At 35.8% G+C, this 22795-nt stretch overlaps 1 protein-coding gene across 1 annotated transcript in view; it reads left to right on the plus strand.

Moving 5' to 3' along the window:
* The window catches only part of LOC145681296 (uncharacterized), a 510716-nt gene that overhangs the window by 312448 nt on the left and 175473 nt on the right, over positions 1 to 22795 (plus strand). Inside the window, exon 3 of the mRNA XM_081752944.1 lies at positions 20429 to 20506. Within this exon, the coding sequence (XP_081609070.1) occupies positions 20429 to 20506 (78 nt within the window). The remainder of the gene's footprint in view (positions 1 to 20428; positions 20507 to 22795) is intronic.

Genomic DNA, 22795 nt, shown 5'->3' on the forward strand with positions numbered 1-22795 from the left:
AACTGGGAACACCTTCGTCTAGTGGCTAGAGCGTTGAAGTCACGCCCACATGGTCCCAGGTTTAATACCCGGCCGGTATTTACCAATTTCTAGCGTCGTGAGGCAAACTGGGGAATCACGCGAATAAAAGACCTGATGGACACTAGGTCTAGAGAGCCCCTGATACGCATAGATCAACGCAATCGCCGGTCCCTAACAGATGGCATTGGAGCGACTTAGGCTCACCACAAAGGGCTGTCACGCCAAGTGATTTCGTTTTTAGTTTTTTTTATACTATGAATCACGTAATAGCAAAACAATGTTTCAGATCTAACACTTGAGGTTAACTAGTGTTCCCACGAGACTCGAGAAATTTGAATTTGAATTTGAATCTTGAATTTGAATCAGATTCAGAATCTGAATCTTGAATTTGAAAATTTACTTCCCGTTTCGACACTTGTGTCATTTCCGATATCTCGTGAGAAATACTATTTCCAATCCTTATCTCTCTCTTGGTGGTAAGGTGCTTACTCATAATAATTCACTTGCCTTAATCATCGTCTCCCTTAGCCTAAAAGGGCATAATCGTACGACGTTAAACAGAAAGATTTCAAGTTTGTTGCACCAAAAGTAAGTGCTCTATCACGGAGACACTTTTTCGGGTTGACATCAGTTTTAAAAAAAATTAAAGATGGCGATACCTCGTCTTGAAAGCTGTGTTTCATAATAAATTTCGTAAAAATGATCATTTTTATGTAACATTTTTTGTTGTTTTTTTTTTAAGTCAAGAATAATCCGTACTACTTAAGACTCAAATTATATAGAGAATTCATCCAGTGGTGGATCTAGAAGGTAAAAACTGGGGGACCAGATAGACCCCCGATTATGATACATATATCATGATTTTACTATAAACTGCCAAAAATAAATAAATAATAGCTTAAATTATTTTTGTCACTGAAAAACTGGGGGGCCTAGCCCCCCTCCAGCATCGGGCTAGATCCGCCACTGAATTCATCCCATCTCAAAACTTATGCATAACGAGTCTTTTTCTTTTTTAAATTTAACTTTTTACAAAAAATGGTGTATGATTTCGCTTCGATTGTATTCAGTGAACTGTCATGTATTATGACATGTATTTTTGGTCGCTTGTGCAATGAGAAACAATACTAAGTATAGGTTAGAGCTATCATTTCTTGTACCTTCAACCTATACTTAATATTGTTTCGGACTTACAATATCTGCCATCTCTATGTAGGCGTATTTCTTTTATGTGCATAACTTCCAAAGAACAAATTATTCGAGCAAACTCGGGCCAGTAAATCAACCTTTGTAAGATGAACGTGAAGCAGTCATAACTGGGGGAAAATTAGAATAGAAAAGATAGTTTTCAACCAACTTTTATTTACAAGGACAATACAGTGGACACTTTGGTTCAAAATTCTCTTTAAAATAATTGGCACATTTCAGGCTTCCTCGCCGTACTTCTTGCCAGTCTGGTACACTGAGAAAAACAATGTATGTGGAACACGTAAAATCGTATGTTACATTTGTAAATTCTGTAGTTTTTGGACAACGTACAGCAGACGTATAACTGAGAATGCATGTTTTATAATACTTTCCGTGTAAGAGATCCATCTATACGTACTTTCCGTATGAAACGATATACGCTCTCAGGATCTCACATGCAAATGGATATATATATATATATATATATATATATATATATATATATATATATATATATATATATATAGCTAACGAAGGTAACATACATATATGTGTATACTAAAGGAAGACTGTTAGATATAAGACACCCTGCAACATCTAAGGGAAATGCCTATATAGCATACGGATAACGTATGCTCCGTACTGATTTCTGTAGTAAGCAAGAGGATTCCGTATATTTGTACAATATACCACTGTCCGGAGAATGGATTCTCTCAGTGTAACAGTCTCTCTGTGTCAATATTATAACAATTATTTTTTTTTTTTTTTTTTTTTTTTTAGAAAATTGAAACCAAAATTTGTAAATAACAGCAGCAATATATTGTACTAATTTTAACCGCCTTGTTTCAGTGAATTATGTTTTTTTTTTTTAAATATAAAATTGTAAGTTGATAACTGAATTAAATGTCTCATTTTCCTCCTAAAATGTCAATGTCGTACTTTGCGTCAGGATCCGCTTCTTGTCACCCTTGTATTAAGCAATTCAGTAACAACCGTGTTTTTGACTTGTGAAACTGAAGAATAAAAACCTGTGAATAGTTGGCAACACTTTTTCCTCACTTTCTCTCACACTATCTTTCTTTTCTTCACTCTACGTGTCCTTCCCGAGAATTCCGAAATTTATCGTCTCTCTCTTTTCACCTCTTTTATTTCCTTTCTTCTCTTTTTTAGGCGAAATGCCAACTTTTTTTCTGTTGGATCGTCAACAAACTTTAGGAACAGTCCATGCAAGGAAGGGGTAAACACTGTTCCACCTCATATGTGGCACAGTACTATTTTTTAAAAGAAGAAAATATTATTTTTTTAAAAAATGGCAATGGGATTGGTTATATCTTGTATATTTGTTTATTAACTTTAAGTTAATTATTTGCTAATTAAATATTATCCACCCTCGGTCAGTAAACGGTTACGCATTTTCTTTGCCAGCACTTCAATGAGAATTTTATATTTATCAAATACATGTGAATAGTGTGACGTTGTATAAAGATTTGTTGCAAATAATAGGCCTATATACAACATTTGTACCAAAGAAAAACTCAAGAAGATAAACAGTGACTATGTAAATACAGAAGTAGGCGTAGAAAGTGCAGTAAAATTTTAGAGTGGGAATTTATTAGTATTATGCTATACTGACTGGAATCAGTGTTTTTCTTACAGGTGGGAAATATTTGATAAGTATATTTCAGTCTCACTTTTTTCTTCTAAAAAATGTTATGCAAATCGAATTGAAATGATAAAAAGCCAGCTCCATGCAAGTGGTAAATATGTTTAAAAAATATATTTCAATTGAAGCCATTCTTGTTTGTGAAAAATTTAAACATATTTTCCCATTAGGAAACACATTTAAGGATTAGCAATTAGATTTCTGGGCCCCTCGCTTCTATGGCCATTGTGGAAGGCATTTTTGCACTGCGTATGCAAATTATTTTATATTTAAATCATATCGTTCTAATATAATTTGCATATCAATATGTTAATTTCCAATAAACATATTAATATTTAAATACTTAATTCTTTTAGTAAATATATTTGTCTATAAAGGATCATACATTAATAAAAGTAACTTTGTTTTTGGAAAGTACCGCGAAATATATATTTATTCCATTTCCGACACGCCCCTCGTATTTGTTTTAAAACTTTTAGCCGCTTAACGAAAACTATTTCTCTGGTATTGGTGAGTTTGATCCGTCAGCCTGCTTGAGAGCGGATGACTGGAAACTGCCACACAACTCAATTTTTGTTTTTTTTAAAGAATACAACTCCACATCTCATAAGAAAATAATTGTGTATATATAACTATTCATATTTATACTTTGTGTAGTCCATGGGACGTAAAATTTAAACATTTCATTTCTTTTTCTTATATTTTGTGTATTTTAAGAAAACATTTTCTTATATTAGTTAAACTTGTGAACTGTCCAATTTTAAACCGCTTGCTTGTTATAATAAGCAAGAGAACCCTCAGCAAAACGATCCCCTTGCTTTTGTAAATGGAGATGGACAAAAAGGGAGAGTTGAAAGGCCACCAAGTTTGAAGGGGTCTGGACATTCCAAAGAAAAGAACGAGGGTGAGGAAAAAAACGAGTGACAGCGGGGAGCAAAGGGGAGTGATGGTCAGTTTTCCGCATTTGGGACAAGACAGTTCGTTTCCGTCGCTCTTTGGAGGAGAAGTGTTTTTTTAGTGTGTGGACTTCAACAGTATCTTGACTAATAATGGTTGCTCAATTCAGAATTACGGGAAAAGAAATTGTTTTCAGTTTTGTTAGTTTCCTGATAAAATAATGTGAGACAGAACGAACATTACTGCGAACTCAACATTAAATGTGCATCTATAATGATGTTAGAAGCCTGAATGCTACTATTGAGGATCTTCATATGAAGACCAGTTCATCGTTATCTGCAACCACAAGGAACAGTGACTTGGTGCAATTTATCATAAAATGAAGAAGTGAAGTAACATTGTTATGACTACTCAAAATCTACAGTGAAATCTAGGTGAAATTTAGAGCGCTGAACTATATATATATAAAAAATACTTTTTTAAAAAAAATCTCGCTTAAAAAAACTCAAAACTAAAAAAAAATATATCTCAAATATAACCGTCACGATATATATAAATATATCGGGTAGTGTGCAAGTGGTAGTGTTTTAAAATAAATATCTCATCATTCTAATAGATATGGAGTTGTTGTCTTTTAGCTGTTTGTTTCATCAGTATTGGTGAGTACCAGATTTGCTTATCTGTTCTTTTTCAGGTTGATGGAGTCTGGTTTCATCGATGCCAGATATTTCAAAATCTTATGGTAATCACACAGAAGCATATATTCTTTGATACATAAAGGTGGCAGATATAAGTCATAAGTCCACGTGTCAAAGAAAGTCTGAAAGGGGTACCAGACTTTAAACATGGAGCTCACGCTTCCAGGAATGTAAAAAGTAAAGTTTTTTTTTGCTCTACCGGCTAATTTTCGAAATTTTTAAAAAATATTATTTGGAAGTAAAGTAACCATTTGTTTTAGAAATTTATATACATTCCTGAAGATAAAGGTGTTAGGAAAGGAATTTACATGTATTTACATATAAATTCCATCTCTTCTTTCATTTCCATACACCTTTACGAGGTCGGACACCCAGCGTGTTAGAAAATAGTCACGCGGGGTACTGTCCCACCACACCATGAAATGAAATGAAATCTGTAGGATTTACCTCCCACGGTTATGCCGGTTAGGCTAAAGGAGACAATGATGATGAGAAATGAATGAAATGATGGAATGAAGAAAGTGGGAGGAAACGGGAGGACCCCGAGAAAACCCACGCTCATGGTGTTTGTCTACCACAAAGTTCACTTGGCGCGAGCTGGGATCGAAACAAGGACCCCAGTGGTGAACGTTCTACCACTGAGCCACCGCGGCCCCTATCTATGGCCATTGAACTCGTCACGTATGAGAGTCGGCAGTCACACTATCCGACGAAAGGGAATGAAGAAAGGATTGGGGAAGGAAGGAAGCGAACTGGGACCATTATATTAGATACCATTCCGGCATTTGCCTGATGTGAGTGAGGAATGTCAGACAAACTTCATTCAAGATGGCTGGGCTGAAAAAGCTTTTATACTTTTTTGACCGAATGTCCCCAACAGAAGTCGAATCCGGGACCGCACCCAAGACAAGAGCGTTAACCAACCAAAGCGTAATGATAAAAATTGAAACTGATCCAAGTGTCAACTATGTTCAAAAATTGACTTTAAATGGTTCAAGCGTTTCGTTACTTTTTTTTTTGACTTTTTTAAATACAAAATCAGGAATTGAAAACAATATTATATAGCAACAGAAATAGCTACAGCTATAGCTTTCTTCTTTGGAATAAGAATTTTCAAAAACACTTGATCTTGAACACTAGTCAATTTAATAAGAAGTACTCTCAAGATTCAAATAATTTAGTATTCAAATATTCGAAGAATAGTTCGAATTATTTTAACAGCACTTCTGCGTAATTTGATACTTTCGTGAGACCCTCTATTTCTGTATCTATTCCTGTTTTGGGCCGGGATAAGCTCGATGTACCGCGCGAGTGTTCGTCCGTAGGAAGCAGGTACATCAGTGAAACAATACGCACCAACCTGTGTTAGATGGTCGCTACAAGCTATTTTTTTTCATTATAATTGGATACTACTGAGTCACACTTTTGAACACTACCTTTTTTTATTCACAGATGACTTACATCTTCTCCATTATATAAATACGAGGAAGGATCAAAAACTAAGGTTACAAGGTTGATGATTCTGGAGTTTTGTTTGTTATAGGGGAATAAGGGGTGTGCGATAATTTTAATACATGGAGTTGGCAACTATGCAGAGTTTCAGCCACCGGCTAGCTATGGCGCTAGTCGTAGGTAAACACAAATGGCAACTCCTTTCGAAAACTGGTCTCGCGAAGAAATCCGTTCACTTATTCGATTTCTGTGGTCGAAACATGTAACCATGGCTGAAAATCACTGATAGCTGGTAGAGGTTTACGAAGAGATTGTAATGTTTTCTCAGTATGTCGCAGAATGGTGTCGAAAATTTGCGGGTGGTAGAGAAAACGTCACCGACGAGAAGCGCAGTGGCCAACCCAGCATGGCATCAACAGATTTCAACATAGCTGGCATGGAGGAGCTGATTCAAGACAACAGGAAAATCAAGTTAAGGCATCTGATGGCAAAAATTGGGAGTGTGTCGTTAACGTGATTCACTTCAGACGAGGTGAAAAACTTCGTGATAATGTGGTTGAACACGCAAGGACAGTTTTTTTTTTTTACCAGGAGGGAATCTTCAAACTCCTCCCACGATACGTCCTCAACCGACATCGAGACTATGTCGAAAAAAACTAACGTATGTACTATCTGTTGGCTGTATTGGTTGTATGAAATACTTTATACACGTTTCACTACAGGCTTTGTAACCTTACTTTCTGATAAACCCTCGTAATTTTTTTAAGGATTACTCATCCTTTATGAATTAACAGTTTTTACCTGTAAATTTTAATAAAAATGATCCTGTATTATTCGTGTGCACCTTTATTAACATTCCATGTTCCTCTGAGTTTTCAATTATTGTTGTTTGCATTTTAATATAATATTGCTACAAAAGAGATTTACACAAACAGACAGGACTTTGCTTAGTAGTGCAATCCTGCTCAAATGAAATAATAAAAAAAAATGATGTAATGGAGATTAAGAATGCGCATATCTGCCATTTTAGTCTTTGATAATATTTATTTAACTGTGTTAAATCAACTTAGATTATTTTTCATGCCGACATACTAATATGGCTTCTAATAAATTCCATATGTGCTCAGGGTTCGATTGTAACCAACGCTTGGTGTTTATTATCTCTTACCAGTACTACTTGCCTGACAAGGAATAAACGAGAAGTAAAATCGCCAATTTCCTATCACCTACTCCCTGTTCCTAATGAAATCGCCATTTTCGTATTATCTACTTCCTGTTTCTAATGAAATCGCCATTTTCCTATCATCTACTTCCTGTTCCCAATGAAAACATCTTTTTTTCTATCATCTGCTTCCTTTTTCTAGTGAAATTGCCATTTTCTTATCACCTTTTTTCTTTCCCTAATGAAATCGCCATTTTCGTATCACCTACTTCTTATTTCTAATAAAATCGCCGTTTTATTATCACCTACTTCTTGTTCCTAATGAAATCACCATTTTACTATCACCTACTTCCTGTTCCTAATGCAAATATCATTTTCATATCACCTCCTTCCTGTTCCTAATTGAAATCGCCATTTTCCTATCACCTACTTCTTATTTCTAATAAAATCGCCGTTTTATTATCTCCTACTTCTTGTTCCTAATGAAATCACCATTTTACTATCACCTACTTCCTGTTCCTAATGCAAATATCATTTTCATATCGCCTCCTTCCTGTTCCTAATTGAAATCGCCATTTTACTATCACCTACTTCGTGTCATTAATGCAGACTACTTCGTCTTTTTTGATGGTTTCAACTTACATCCTAGTAGTGACAGAAATTGTTCTTTATATGTCTGTGAAATTTCTCTCAGCCTTAATTCAATACTACAGACATAATATTTAATAAGAATACCCGTTCACGAGAATACCAAAATGGCTTTATCTTTTGTGATGTCAAGCTCATTACTTGTTTACGACTCCTATTAATTAATTTTAAGTAATTTTAAATTACTAAGAAAAAAAAACTGGAGGAGTCCGGACGATGAATAACTCCGCCTTAAAACAGAATTTAAAGTTATTTAATGATAAATAAGTGTTCTCTTGCTGGAAACTGGAAAAAAATAAATAAATAAAACCCACATAAACACCTGTGCGTGTAGTAGTAAAACGTGGATGAAGTAATGCTACTGGAATAGAACGTAACATGGTTAAATTTGAAATATATACTACTTTACGACTGGTTTAGTTCGCGAAAGAACTTCACGTAATTACTTTGATGTATCTCGATCACACCCTTCCATTTTTTTTTATTTTTTTTCGAGTATCCATCGTCACTTCATTTACCTGCAAGGAATATCAAAAGAAGAAAAATCGCTTGAATTATTTATTACCTGATCTGCTTGCTATCAACAGCTTCGACATTGTTTTTTTTTTTTACTTTCTTTTTTAAGACTTTTAAGTTGCTATAATTTTCTATTTAATTACTTGTATTTTGTTCTTCTACATTTTGTGAGACATTACTCAAAGCAGGGCCTGTGTCCTGTTTTTAAACACCGTTTGCCCAAAGTGAAACGCTGTAGTCAGCATACAAATACAGACTACGTCATTCTGTTCGACTTTTTTTCTTCTTCTTTTAATTAAATCATGAAAAATGGCATAAAACTTGAGTTGCTGCTTAACATAACAAGGAGAACAAATTTGTTAAAACGCGAAGTTTTCTGCAAATCTTTCGTTAATGTTCACTTGTTAAAGTCATTTGCATACATACTGCAGGTGATTAATTTCAGGCTGAAACGGCTGTTTTCGTTTAATTGAATGTCTCTTTAGAAAGCACAAATTACCACGTGTTTTCAATCTCTCTTAGCCGTTTTTTGTTCTTAAATCAGAATAGTTAAAAGCATAATTAACATTTTTCTTAAAAAAAAATCTTCCCATCTTCTTAATTATATATATATTGGAGAAATTTATTTAATTGTTGCCTTCTGATATATTAATGTTAGAATTTTACGAGGATACCGTAAGACGGGTTTACGTTGCACTTCAGGGGTAAATTTGCACAAAATATGAAAAGAATTGCACAGTCCTCCGTCGGTAAAACCATGAACTGTAAAGAGAAAGTTTCAACTACCACCGTAAGATAGAACATCTAACTCTATTTTGGCTATAATATTGGCGGTTAACTTCAGTTCTAATAACCCGGAGAGTTTGTTGTTGCAGAGGTGTGGAAGGCAGTCACTGTAAAGGCCGACAAAATCATCTACAAGAATTTCCGTCAAAGTTAAGACAGTTTCGTAGAATACTACTGTGTCTAATGGGACTTTGAAGCAATAGTTGAAATTGAAGCGTGAAACGTTTTAAAGTCATAGAGAAAATAAAACTGGAAGAAGGCAGTCTCATCCTCTAATCGGTGTTACTTTGCACCGGTCCAAAGTAACCCTTTACTTAGGAAATTATTACTACCGGTACCTCCTGCCTTCTCCTTTTTAGGTAAATTTTCTATTTAGGTAGATGTCGGAATGGATTTCTTGTTGGAAAATGAATTACGAACAGTGGTGGATTCAGAAAAATAGTTTGAGAGGGGCTTCACGTAGAAAAGCTTAGTTTTTTAGAAATCACTAGACCTTTTTAGGGGGGTTGAAGCTTATATGCATAGGAATGACTAACATTAGATTTTTTAAAAAAAGAGATCATGCAATTTGGGTGGGCTTCAGCCTGAAAGCCCCAAACCCCGTAAATCTGCCACTATTTACGGTTGGGATGATATTCTTGGACATAAAGAGCAACCAAGGCAAATCAATTGACGGCGGTTTTTTCTGTTCCTGAGTTGGCATTTTTGTGGGACATATGCTAAACTATCAGAATGTGGTTCATACACCAGCACTAGAAAATACATAATTTTCTTTACAAATATCGATAATTCATACTAAGTACGGATACTACATGGTATCATTATTCTAATATCAATATTTGTAGACTGCATGCAGTTTTGTGTAAGAAGTGCAATGAATAAATACTGAAGGGGAAACATTGCATAGAAACATTATGTTCGTATGTTGAACATACTTTTTTTTTTTTTATGTGGTGCAAAGTATCCTCACCTATGGGTTACTTTGCACGAAGGTTTATATTTCAATAACTATGGTCATACTGAATGTTTACTAATGCACTTGCACATATGTTTTCCTTATATAGCTAGCGATTACATGTTTAAAATACAGTGTTCTAAATCATTACGTTTGTAAGTTACATGCAATTTTCTTTTAAAATCCTTAAGGCCCTTCGCAGACTAATTTCCACGAAATAGTTCATTGGCTTGGTACTGAAATTCGGAAAATGTAAGAAAGAACAAAATGGCAACATGCACTGTACTTAACGATACGATTCTTCTCTTTCGATGGCATATCTATGAATTCACTATGGAATGCACAACACACTTTTCCCCATGCTTTTGTCTTTTCATTTCTGTTGCTATAGGAATTTCTGCTGCAGTTCCGTATACTAGATTGTGCCTGAATTTCTGCAATGAAAGTGTCTGTATCGAAAGCTTCTATTGAGCTCACCATTCAGAATGAGTATCTGGTTGCTGAAAAGATAAATTGTGGTGCGTCTTCGACACACGAAGTCGCGAAGTCTGCGAAGGCCCTAAATCTGGTGCAAAGTATCCTCGTCTTACTGTAAGTCAAAAATTATCTGCAATTTTGACATAACTCTTCTTATAGTAACCTCAGTCTAGAGACAGCCATTTGCTCACAAAGTGATGCCGCCCCTGTATGCGGTTTCTTTTCATACTGTCCTGTTTGGTTTTCCTCTACCTTGAAAAGTAACTCACAGGCAATAAACTGAACACAAACTGTTGTCAAATCTTTGTCAATATACCTTTTTCTTTGACACAACCCCCCTCCTACATACACCTCCCCAAATACACACTGTTAGAAACATGCATGGAAGAGAAAGAGAGAAAAGGGGGCGAGGGAAAGGAAGGCACTACGGTTCCGTAGTGTTTCGTCTCACAAGTAAACCTTACGTTTGGGTGGATCGAGTTGCTGACTGAGACACATATGAGAAAGTAGTACTAAATTTGGTCAGTATTTCAGTGAAGTTGTGGGTGCGAAGCTCCAGGGGCTTAGGAGATACAGCTACCAGAACATCACATGAGAGTACAGAATAGTCTTCATACAGTTGGAGGTAAAAGCTCTGTAAGGCCTCTTGTAACAACAAAAGGTGAATAACAAATATATGAGTATATATTAGGACTAGGGGGAAGTCATATAGTAAGGGTATACCTGACGGCGGCCATCTTGAAATCCGCCATTTTGAATTAAGGTTAAGTTTTTAAAATAGGAATAGGGTCATGTGATACATGATTGAAGACACAAATTTAATCAGAAGAACAATGGTGACGTTAATTTTGATTTACGCGCAATTGATAAAAAGTTACAGGGAAATTAAATATTGTTGCAGCACCTTGTAAATTTTGTGTTAATGATAATAATTAAATAAAAAGCAGGTGGATAAATATTAGGTCTATGGTAAGAGTTGCCTTGATGGCGGCCATGTTCAAATCCTCCATTTTGAATCAGACAAAAGTTTTAAACAAAACGCATAACAGCGACACCTTATTAATAGCAAATTTTACCATAAATCCAACGGTATAACCATTTTTGCTTTATCATTAACCAGCACAAAATTAAATGGGAATAGAGTAATGCAATAGATGACTTCGGGCTAGAAGTTAATCAGAAATACAATGGTAGCGTTACAATGTTAGTTGTTTAATGCTGTACTTGCACGCCATTTCGTTATTTTTCTTGTATCCTGTTCACATCTATTTCTCGCTCGCTCTTGTTCTCACTGTACTATTACTTGTTTGAAACTTTTGTCTGATTCAAAATGGCGGATTTGAACATGGCCGCCATCAAGGCAACTCTTACCATAGATCTAATATTTATCCACCTGCTTTTTATTTAATTATCATCATTAACACCAAATGTACAAGTTGGGGTAAAGGACTAATACATATGCTGCAATAATATTTAATTTCCCTGTAACTTTTTATCAATTGCGCGTAAATCAAAATTAACGTCACCATTGTTCTTCTGATTAAATTTGCGCCTTCAATCATGTATCACATGACCCTATTCCTATTTTAAAAACTTAACCTTAATTTAAAATGGCGGATTTCAAGATGGTCGCCGTCAGGTATACCCTTACTATATGACTTCCCCCTAGTCCTAATATGTACCCATATATTTGTTATTCACCTTTTGTTGTTACAAGAGGTCTTACAGGGCTTTTACCTCCAACTGTATGAAAACCATTCTGTACTTCCATGTGATGTTCTGGTAGCTGTATCTCCTAAGCCCCTGGAGCTTCGCACCTACAACTTCACTGAAATACTGACCAAATTTAGTACTACTTTCTCATATGTGTCTCAGTCAGCAACTCGATTCACCCAAACGTAAGGTTTACTTGTCAGTAGCGTTTCATCACAAGGCAAAATCCGTATCATTTCGTCCCGGTGTAGTAGCGTTTCGTCCCAGTAGCGTTTCGAGTTATTTTTATTGATTAGTGAACAGACTAGTAAGTAGAGTTTCGTCCCAGTGACACACAGGTGATGTCTTACACGAAAGTGATGGAAGATGTGTATATATATACATATTAAATTATTAACAATATCTGCACTGGATTTTATGTTATGTGTCTTCAAACATTGCGATTTTTCGAAAATTAGCTATGTTCAACCTTAAATGACACACTTGAAAAGTGTTAAATTTTCACAAAACAATCTTTATTTGTCTAGTAATCAAAGGTGGATATAGAAGGTTAAAACTGAGGGGGAGCAGCCATAATCCAGACTATGATAAAGATATCATGCGTTAATATAAACTTTTAAAAAATGTATTTTCTAAATGCAGTAATAGCTTAAATTATTTTTATCACTAATAAAACTGAGGGATTGGCTAGATCCCCCCTGCCCCGGGCTACATCCGCCACTGCTAGTAAGGTAAACGCACCGGATTTCGACAGGTTAAGGACGTTTTTCAAAATCAATTGCCTATTGTGGCCATAATATTGGTCGGTGTTGGCCCATTTTTTCCTTGAAATGTACAGTCTCTACTAATACTAAAAGTCACTTCAAGGCTCAAATAATAATGTTAAATTTTTTTATGAAACTGGAACTCGCCAATGGAACCCGAATTCGACAAACTTCACCTGGTTTCGACAGTTGCGGTATCTGAATTCGACACCTTCAATTATATCCATGTAAAACATTCGATGATCCCCAATTTGACATGCAGGAACCTGATTTCGACATTCCATATCGAACTGAGGTTACAACTATCGGAGAATTATGCAACGAATAGCTTTATGAAAGACTTTGAACATACTTGTACGTTTAGATATTCAGTTAAAATTATATTTGCACAACTGAGCATGAATTCGCCAACCTTGTCGAAATCCGGTTCACGTTATAAATAAAGGCTCGTGTTTTCGACAACCCCCCGTTCATGTTACATCACAACCTTTGTCCTCACAGAAGAACACAAAACGCACTGATTGAAACTCCTTTACAACATTAAAGTACCATTATTTGTTTGAAGCAAACCTAACTTTAATAAAAGTCTTACGAAAATAACCTGCCGGCTTATGATTTTCTTAAGATTATGTGTTTTTTCTCGAAGAGTGTATCACACATACAACAATGTACTTCTTTTCTCCATGCGTATGACTTATCTACTGTAACCGCACTTTTGACACGAGAAAAGACACTCCCATAATGTTGCCACTTCTATTCACGATCGCAGGGATGACATCTTACGCTTATTTAACAATATTTAAGCACAGGTATGTCGAATTCGGGTGCCTGTCGAATTCAGGCGCGTTTACCTTAATATGCTTCCCTTATACTTCTCATGTCTCCTGTAAATCTTCTAATTTTTAGCTAATTTTGGCTCCGTTCATCTAAACACAACCCGACTTCACTGGCTACGTATGAATAGATTTTAATATATTTTTTTCACTGCCTCTTCGACATGTATGACTATAAAAGAGATACGACGTTTACAGCCAACTACTGTTACTACTAAGTACTCTACATTAGACCATGATCGTAGGTACAAAAACCCAGCAGGTGCGGAAGCTAAAGAGAAATTAAACGTCTGCGAATTACAATTAACATTTTGGCCAGGCTGTTATACAAAGGAATAAATTGTGACCTTTTTTAAAATGAACCAGTTAACAGCAGTAGCAAGTATCATAAACTTTTCTGCCATTGAAATATTTATTACTATTTTACGTTTGTGTTGCGTAATAGCTTTTGCACTGCCAGAACAGCAGAGGACGCTGAACCGGTTAGCAAGTTGATTCAGTAACTGAATCTAAAATAATTAATCAGAAAATTTGAAAGATATATGGTAGTGAGAAAAGGCCTAATTTAAATTTGAAAAGAATCCCATAAATATTTTGAGAACACCTGTCGTATTGTTGATATAATTTGTTTTGTTTCTACTCTACATTGTTGTGTAACATGATCGTACTTCCTGTCTGTTTGTTGTAATAATCCAGATTCATTGGTTGAAAAGCACACTGAGCACGAAGCCCGGAAGAACTCTGTCCACACTTTTTTCTCTCTCCAAAGATATGTCAGAAACAAAAAACTGCTATTATCATTTCTCTGTAATTTTCTACTAAATACAAAATACCTGAGGCAAGATAGTCAATCATTTTGAGATGGTCATAGTTTCTTCCCAGTTCATTTATTTCTACAATACTATAACTTAGGTGCAGATTTCATGCACGGATCCACAGATTTGTCAAATTTACGTTAGTAACGTACTATGTTATTTTAGAACACAAATATGCAAGCAATGAAAACACATCGGGATATCACCCATAACGTCTTTAGGAACGTACAAATGTAATTCAAGAAGTAATGTAAATAACTTAATGCCATATACAATGTTTTGCGCAATTCTCATTTATGTATATACTCACTTCCGCTCTCACCTGCTCCCTATAGCTCGTCCAGCGTTTAGTCTGTACTGTGGCTGCATATGGGCTTTTACTTCTGCGTACTTACCCCCTTAAAGAGAACAGATTTCACTACTGTAGTTTATCTTTTAAAATGTTAAATATTTACCGACGATACAAAAATAATTTTCATAACTTCTCTTTTCCTTATAAAGTATGTAATTAGCTTTTAATAGTAGTTTTTGTTTTTCAAACTTGAAGGGGGAAGACACGATAAGCGTAATGGCTGCTAGAACGTTGCCGATCCATTTGTACGTGACTAAAACTGTCTGCTCAAAGATAGCGTTTCCAACCAGGGACGTACGGAAGGGGGGGGACACGGAGGTCCGGACCCCCCCCGAAATTTCGACTTTTTAAAAATTTAGCCTAATTTTAGGGGCAATTTTAGCAATTTTAATATAAAATAGCTTCATATTTAGTTTGAACCCCCCCCGAAATAAATTCCTGGGTACGCTACTGTTTCCAACTGCCGAAAAATTTCACCGTAGTGTCAACCTACATTCGTGAGCTTATTAGTATTGTCACTTCCACTGATTTCACGTAGCTAAAAAGAAATAAAATACAGCCAGAAAGAATTGAATGAAATCTTTCTGATTTTTGGAAAAAAGTAAAATTTCTTTCCATCTCCTTTTCTTTCTTTCTTTTTTTTTCTATCTCAACCAAAGAGAAATATTTTAATCAAAAAGGAAAGAGAGCAGAAAAGGAGTTGCAGCTTAACATGAGATTCGAACAATTTGTGCCCGCACCTGGAATCGAACCCGTGACCCTTTGCTTACATGGCGACGAGCGTAACCCTCATCCACGGGGGGACACTGAATCAAAAGGCAGTAATAATTTCAGGAGATGATCTGCAGGATGATTTTTCAAGTACGAAATTACCATCTCAGGTAGTTCAGTTTTATTAGGTCATTATTATTATTATTATTATTATTATTATTATTATTATTATTATTATTATTATTATTATTATTTAACAAAGCTACAGCCATAATCCATATTTTTCCAAAACTATTAACTTGCTTTGTATTAAAAATAAACGCTAAGCATAAAACTTCTTAGGCCTAGCACTGATCCATGAAATTTTTCTCGGTACATCTGAGTTCGATTATTTAGATATATTCCTCGTCGGGAAGGAAATTTTTAGCGAGAATTACTGTAGGGCACATTTCATATTTCTTCTTTCATCTTTCTTGTATTGAAATTTCTTTGGGAGTTCGAAACTGACCGACTTTTGTTGGGTTTTATAATAGTACTAGCAGCGTTCACCCCGCTTCGCTGCGGTCACCCCGGAACGCAATAAACTTTGTTACTTAGATAATTTTTACTTTTTCGCTTTCAAGTGATATGATAAAAACCATAGAAGATTGCAGTAAATCTTAACATTATATCGCCTGTCATTTATGTTAACCCGCCCCGCTTCGCTGCGGTCATCCCGGTGCTGGCATATTGTAAAAGTGTCTGTAAAAATAAGCAAATCAATTAAAAAATTTTAAACAGAAGATTCAAGCTATTTTCCGCTGTATATCGCCTGTCATTTATGTTAACCCGCCGAGTGACACGGTCATGCGGGTTGCATATAAATACGTTTATTTTTACCTATGATGAACTAATAACAAAGGATTTGTACGTTATGGACACTTGAATGGTCAATTATCTCAAGACACTGGTAATTAAAAATTAAAGTGATATGATAAAAACCATCTAGGGTCCAAATCCTAATAACCCCCCAAAAATGAAAGAAATTGGTTCAGCCGTATTAGCGTGATGAGCGGACAAAATTTTGTACGTTCTCTTTTATATATATAGATTGGTTTCAGAAACTACACCAGGAAATAGAGAGACGGTTTGTTGCGGTGGGTAGGACTAATTGCTTACCTACTGTATCATCTATTGTCGCGCTAGATGACTCATCTGACTCCAGACAAAATTCTTCTCTGTTGTGTCTGCTATTGTGCAGTGTGTGGCGGAGTGTGGTCTCTGAGAATTCGGCATTTTGTTGATTGTGTTTATTTACGTACTGTGCTGTTCTGGGAACAAAATCGGGTGTGTCTGTGTGTGTATATGTGTGTGAGTGTGTGTTAATATATCAAAATGGAAGAAGTTACAGCCAGCACCTCTTTTAAGCGTAACAGTGGTCAAGTGTTGAAGAGCAAAGAAAGGGCTATTGTTATGAACGTGTTTAATTACGTAAAGCAGAAAAACCCGGGTAAAAGTATAAGCTGGTTCGCGAGTGAAACATCTGAAGCCACGAAAACTTCCAGGACTACTGTTTTCAAAATTCGAAGCGAGTTATAACATGGACCTTTAGTAACACCGAACAAGAAGCGATTAAGAAAGAAAATTGCAAAGAACAGTCGATTTGTAAAATATAATAAATTTGTTAACAGTGTGATCAGACAAAAGGTCCATAAGTTATTCTTTAGAAATTTGCCACCAACACTCAATTCCGTTCTCAAACAGGTGAATTCAGATCAGGGGCGGATCCAGGACCGACTTCTGGGGGGCGGTGGGTTGTCATACTGCTACTTTTAAGGGCTCCAAACTTTGGGATGGGTTTTATTTATATATAAAAAATAAGAAAGTTTTCTCTTCTGGGTAGGGGGGCAATTGCCCCCCTGGATCCGCCCCTGATTCAGATCCCGATTGGCCGAACTTTAAAAGATCCACGTTCCACGTACGTTTAAAAGAGCTTGAATTTGTTCATGAGAAAAGACAAAGTAAGGCCATGCAGAGAGAATATTGTGTCGTTGCGTCACAAATATCTACGGCAAATAAGAAAATTTCGAAACCAAAATAGAAACATAGTATACATGGGCGAATCGTGGGTAAATATTGGGATAGCCGTGGATAAAGAGTGGAAAGACAAAACATATGGAAGAAATTGATCCTTTTGGAGTGCAATTGATTCAATGTGATAAGTTGTTTATTATTATTATTATTATTATTTATTAATCGTCGTGGTGGTGGATATTTTACTACGTGAGTTGGCAACATCAGCCGGCAGTATAATAGAAGCGCGATCTGTTCTGCATTTGTTTTTAAATCTCAACTTGGCATCGCTGTTCCCATAAGACCAACAGTCCACTCTTAACTCTGGATAAGCTATACGAACGCATCTCTCACTGCCGCTCGAGCCCTCCTGCTGCGCTCCTGCCCTGACTCGGTTTGATAGCATTAATACTTTTAAGTGGACACTAGCACAAGTTGGTAATTGTCTTGTGCACCATAGTTATCATGTACTTACATTGAAGCCCTTCTAAAGTAAATCTGTACAGAGGAATGCATGTCTATATCCCAAAAATGATTGTTTAAGATACAAAAAATCGATTTACCGAAAAAGAAGTATATGCAACGAATTTATGTATTTTATCCGTACAATAAATATCACCATAACTTATTTGAAGATGTGATAATGTCTTGTCTAGTCTTCTGTCCTCTTGCGAGGAATACTAATATTTATTAGTTGCGGCTCGTGCAGCCTAGTCGACTTTATCACTAAAAATTCTTATAAGTGAATATTGATTTAACAAAATGGCCCGTGTAAGACTGACGAATGGCCGGTTAGAAGTAAATAAGGTTTTTTTTTTTTTACAATTTAAATGTATTTAAGGAGATAAAGCGGCACCAAGCATATTTAAATTGTAATAAATATTGTTAAGATTGTTTTAAACTAAAAATTATTTAAAGTAAAAATTGTTTAATGTTAAAAAATGAGAACAAAGCTCTCGTGTACGTATTTACTTGGACGCCATCTTCTTCCTCCATGTGATAAAGGACTAGCTTGGGAGAGTAATAATCCCTGAAGTAAGAACTGAATACACCGTTCTGATTGGTTGGCGTTATCTGTTTCTTTCAACGTAGCATACATATAGCAGAAATCAAACGCTTACTGCTGTTGATCTTCGTAGCCGAGCGTGCTAGCGCTACATGCAAGTAATAGATGCTTTTGGCGTGGGTTCAAACCTGGCACAAGGAAAGTTTTTTTTAAAATTTCATAACACTTTTTTCATTAAAATAAGATGAAAATAATATTTAAAAAAAGTGATTTACTTACTTTTGTGCAGATAAGTAGCAGTAGTAGTATAAACGGATTAGAAGCCCCACGGGGCTCGTTTTGTTCTACCGTGACCCCCATGATATAAATTTTGTGACTAACGTAAAATAACTGGCTAGGGTAGCGCGCAAAAAACGTACTTCCAGGAGTATTACTCTCCCGAGCGGGTCGTTGTGTTAATGGGTACAGAAATAGTTTATTATCTAATGTATTATTCTTAATTGTTGTACTGATTCTTCTTCTTCAAAAGCTCTATAGGCTATTATTATAGAGGCATCCACTAAGCCAAGCCCTCTATGGCACTAAGTTTGTTACTAAATAAAGATTTGTATTGGATTAAATTATAATCATGGGATACGGTATTAACTAAAATGGCAGAAACATAGTGTGAATCTGCCTATTAAGAGTAAGAGTTTAAATTGTCTTAGTTGTCGATATTTATTAATAATATCAGCTAAGAGGCCTTATCACTGCTAAATTAAAATACCTTTAATTTACAGTAATTATGTGATATCTTCAAATAGATAAAAGATAATCGAAAAGTGCAACAAGACCTCCCTAGACAGTATTATTTTGCGTGAGATATCGTTATCACGACTCATTTATCTGCTTTCGATTTCCAGCCATTTAGAAAATCGGCATTTATTTTCGCGTTTCTAAATAACAGCAAACGAAAAGAAACTAAGTGACTCGGGATAACGGTTACGCATGCAAAATAACATCGTCTAGGGAGGTCTTGATTCATTTTTCGATTATCTTTTATCTATTTGAAGATATCACATAATTACTGTAAAATTAGCGGTATTTTAATTTCGCAGATAGACTCTTAAATACATTCTGGATGCACCACACATTATAGAAAATCATGTCCACTTATCTTAAACAAGAAGTTTATATACTAAGTTCCATCTTCCTAACATGAAATTTCGTGAGGTACTTTTTTTTTTTTTTGGTCATAAGCTTTAAATCAGCTCCGTCCCTCTGAACAATCTCTTTTCCTTTAGAATAAGTGTATCAATCAGAATAGCCCACAGCCTCTTTAGGCTACAGTCACTTCAATAAAATTACCTAGAAGTAGTGGTGGGCACAAAAACAAGTTTTTCGATTTTTAGGAAAACCGAAACCGGTTTTTAAAAATTTAGAGAAACGGTTTTCACCGAAACCGGTTTCAGTTTTCTCCTAAATCGGTTCAGTTTCTTCACCGAAACCTGTTTCGGTTTTCTCCCCAAAAATGTCGGTTTTCGGATTTTGGTTTTTCTAGAAACCGGTTTCCGGTTTTGCCCATCCCTACCTAGAAGCATATCAAGCCTTCAGTGTAGATCTGTAAATGGCATTCATTTTTATAGATAAGGTTATTATAAAAAATTAATGTTTTTTTTAGGTTAAAAGCTATTATTTTAGCAATTATTTTGACACGCTTTTGTGTTTTGTTTCTTTCAGAAATACCTGCAACCCTTGAAAAGTCCTGAAAATGCTGGTCTTGTAGATGCTGGATTGGTGGACGAAATTTTCTACCAGGTAGGATACCAATCTACTAATATTTCATAAAATAGATACATATTTTGGTATTACATATTTCCGGAATTTAAATTTTCTATGAGGGTCATCCAGAATATTTAAAAAGAAACGATTGCGCAGTGCACGCGGCGCCGACCCCCACCACTGCGATCGCGTGCGCAGCAGGCATTTTTGCCGATCCCAAACATTTCAGCATTCTTGCCAATTTGATGTCGAGAACAGAACCCAAACAACCCCTGCGGGGCTTCTAACCCGTTCCTACTACTACTACATTAGCTGTGGATCTATATAGTACGAGGGCAACGTACTACTACTACATTTGCTGTGGATCTATATAGTACAAGGGCAAACTTATTTTAATGAAAGAAGTTTAATGAAAATTTTTAAAAAATGATCGTTAAATCACTTTTTGAATATTATTTTTAATCTTATTTTAACGAAAGAAGTGTTATAAAAATTTTTAAAAGTAGTAAAAAAACTTGTCCGTAGGCAGGATTTGAACCCACGCCAAGAAAATTTTCTTTATTAGCATGTTACGCTAGCCCACACGGCTACCAGAGCCAACACCATTTGCCGTTTACTTTGTGCTATATGTAGATCATGTCTTGTGATATCGTATCTGTATCGACCAATCAGATCAGAGGATATCTGAAACGTTTGGGATCCGTAAATATGCGCGCAGCAGTTAGCTCCTTCTTTCACTTCAGCGTGAGGCGAGTCTCAATGCTATGCGGCCTCACTACTTATTTTTGCAGCGATTCAAACTGGCAGCGCCAATCGAAAATCCCGTCAAATGTGAAATGTCATTCGTTTTCTGAACGCGAAAAAAAAGTTAAACCTATTTAAATTTGTAGGCAAATGAATGTTTATGGTAACGATGCAATAAACGAGTCATGAGGGAGGAAACGATGCATTATGTTTAATCAAGGGAGAACCAGCATGCATGAGGGAAATCAGAGTGGGAGGCCATCACTTCCATATGAAGAGACAGTGCACGTTCGTTACTCATTCAAGCAGTGATAGCCTGGCTCAAATCGAATTTAGGACAAAATGGCAGGGGACATAATGGCAGGAGGACAAAATGGCAGCGGACGAAATGGCAGAAGGACAGAATGGCAGGAAGTTAATTTGGCAAAAATTATAACTCCTAAGGCTCGTATTTTTAGGGTTCACCTATCGTGCTTGTTAGTAGGTAACGGTTCTCGGTTTAGTCATTTCTGCCTCGAATGTCCAAAGCATATAAATACAGCTAAATTGAACCAAAAGCGTAAAAGAGGGTAAATATCAGATATCCAAACTTAACTTAAAATCTTAATTTTTTTCTTAAATTTATTTCTTTGTAACCATCTTCCAATTTATATCTTGGTCTTATAACAATTCTAACTACAAGAAAATATAGATTGAAAGCAAACAAGTACAAAACTGAAAGAATGGTTACTATTTATTCTTCAATACTAATACATATCATAGAACAGACCTACAAAATTCCTCTACAGTTACAGGAATGACAAAGTTTTTTTTTTTCTAATTTCCTATAACATATCCTTTAAATTATAAAAACAGCTTGTAGTTAAAAGAATGACTAATTACGTACATCTTTCTTAATGCTCAATAATAACGGATATCGTAGAACAGACTATAAGAAACACTGCATTCGTCAGAATGACCAATTACTAACATCGTCATTAATTTTTATATAGGGTCTAACAAAGCTTGTCTTTGGCTAGCTGGGGGCTCCGCCTCCAGACTCCCAGGTCTGCTCGGCCTACGTCCTCGCATTTCTTATCTATCGACCTTTACATCAACAATGAATTTCGTAAACTTGCTTTTCGTATTTCCTGAATCTGCCCATCCGGGGGCTTCGCCCCCCCCCCTGTCTTTGCTCGGCCTACGGCCTCGCATCTCTTAAACCGATAATTCTATCGTTTCTTTTCCTATTTCAACTATCTAAAAGATAAGATTTTGTATCCCAGGAAAACGTCCGTTTAAATAACATGGTAATCTCTTCATCCCCGTTTAGACCCCTAAAAAATTAAAAATATTCACTTTTGGCAATTTTTCTGTGGGTTTGTTCCGGAAAGCTACAATCATGTCGAATTTAATCATGCGGTTTTCAAAACGGAAACAGCAAAAGCGGTTCCCAACATTGAAACCGCAAAAGCGGTTTTCGGTTTTTGAAAAACCGATTTCGACAGTACCAGTTAAAACCCTTTGCGCTCGTAAGAATGACTAAAGCATAGTCCTTAATTTTATATAACAAAATATATCATAATATAGACTATAAACACA

This window comes from Thermobia domestica, chromosome 3 (assembly GCF_964235325.1).
Source record: "Thermobia domestica chromosome 3, izTheDome1.hap1.1, whole genome shotgun sequence".
Taxonomy (NCBI): domain Eukaryota; kingdom Metazoa; phylum Arthropoda; class Insecta; order Zygentoma; family Lepismatidae; genus Thermobia; species Thermobia domestica.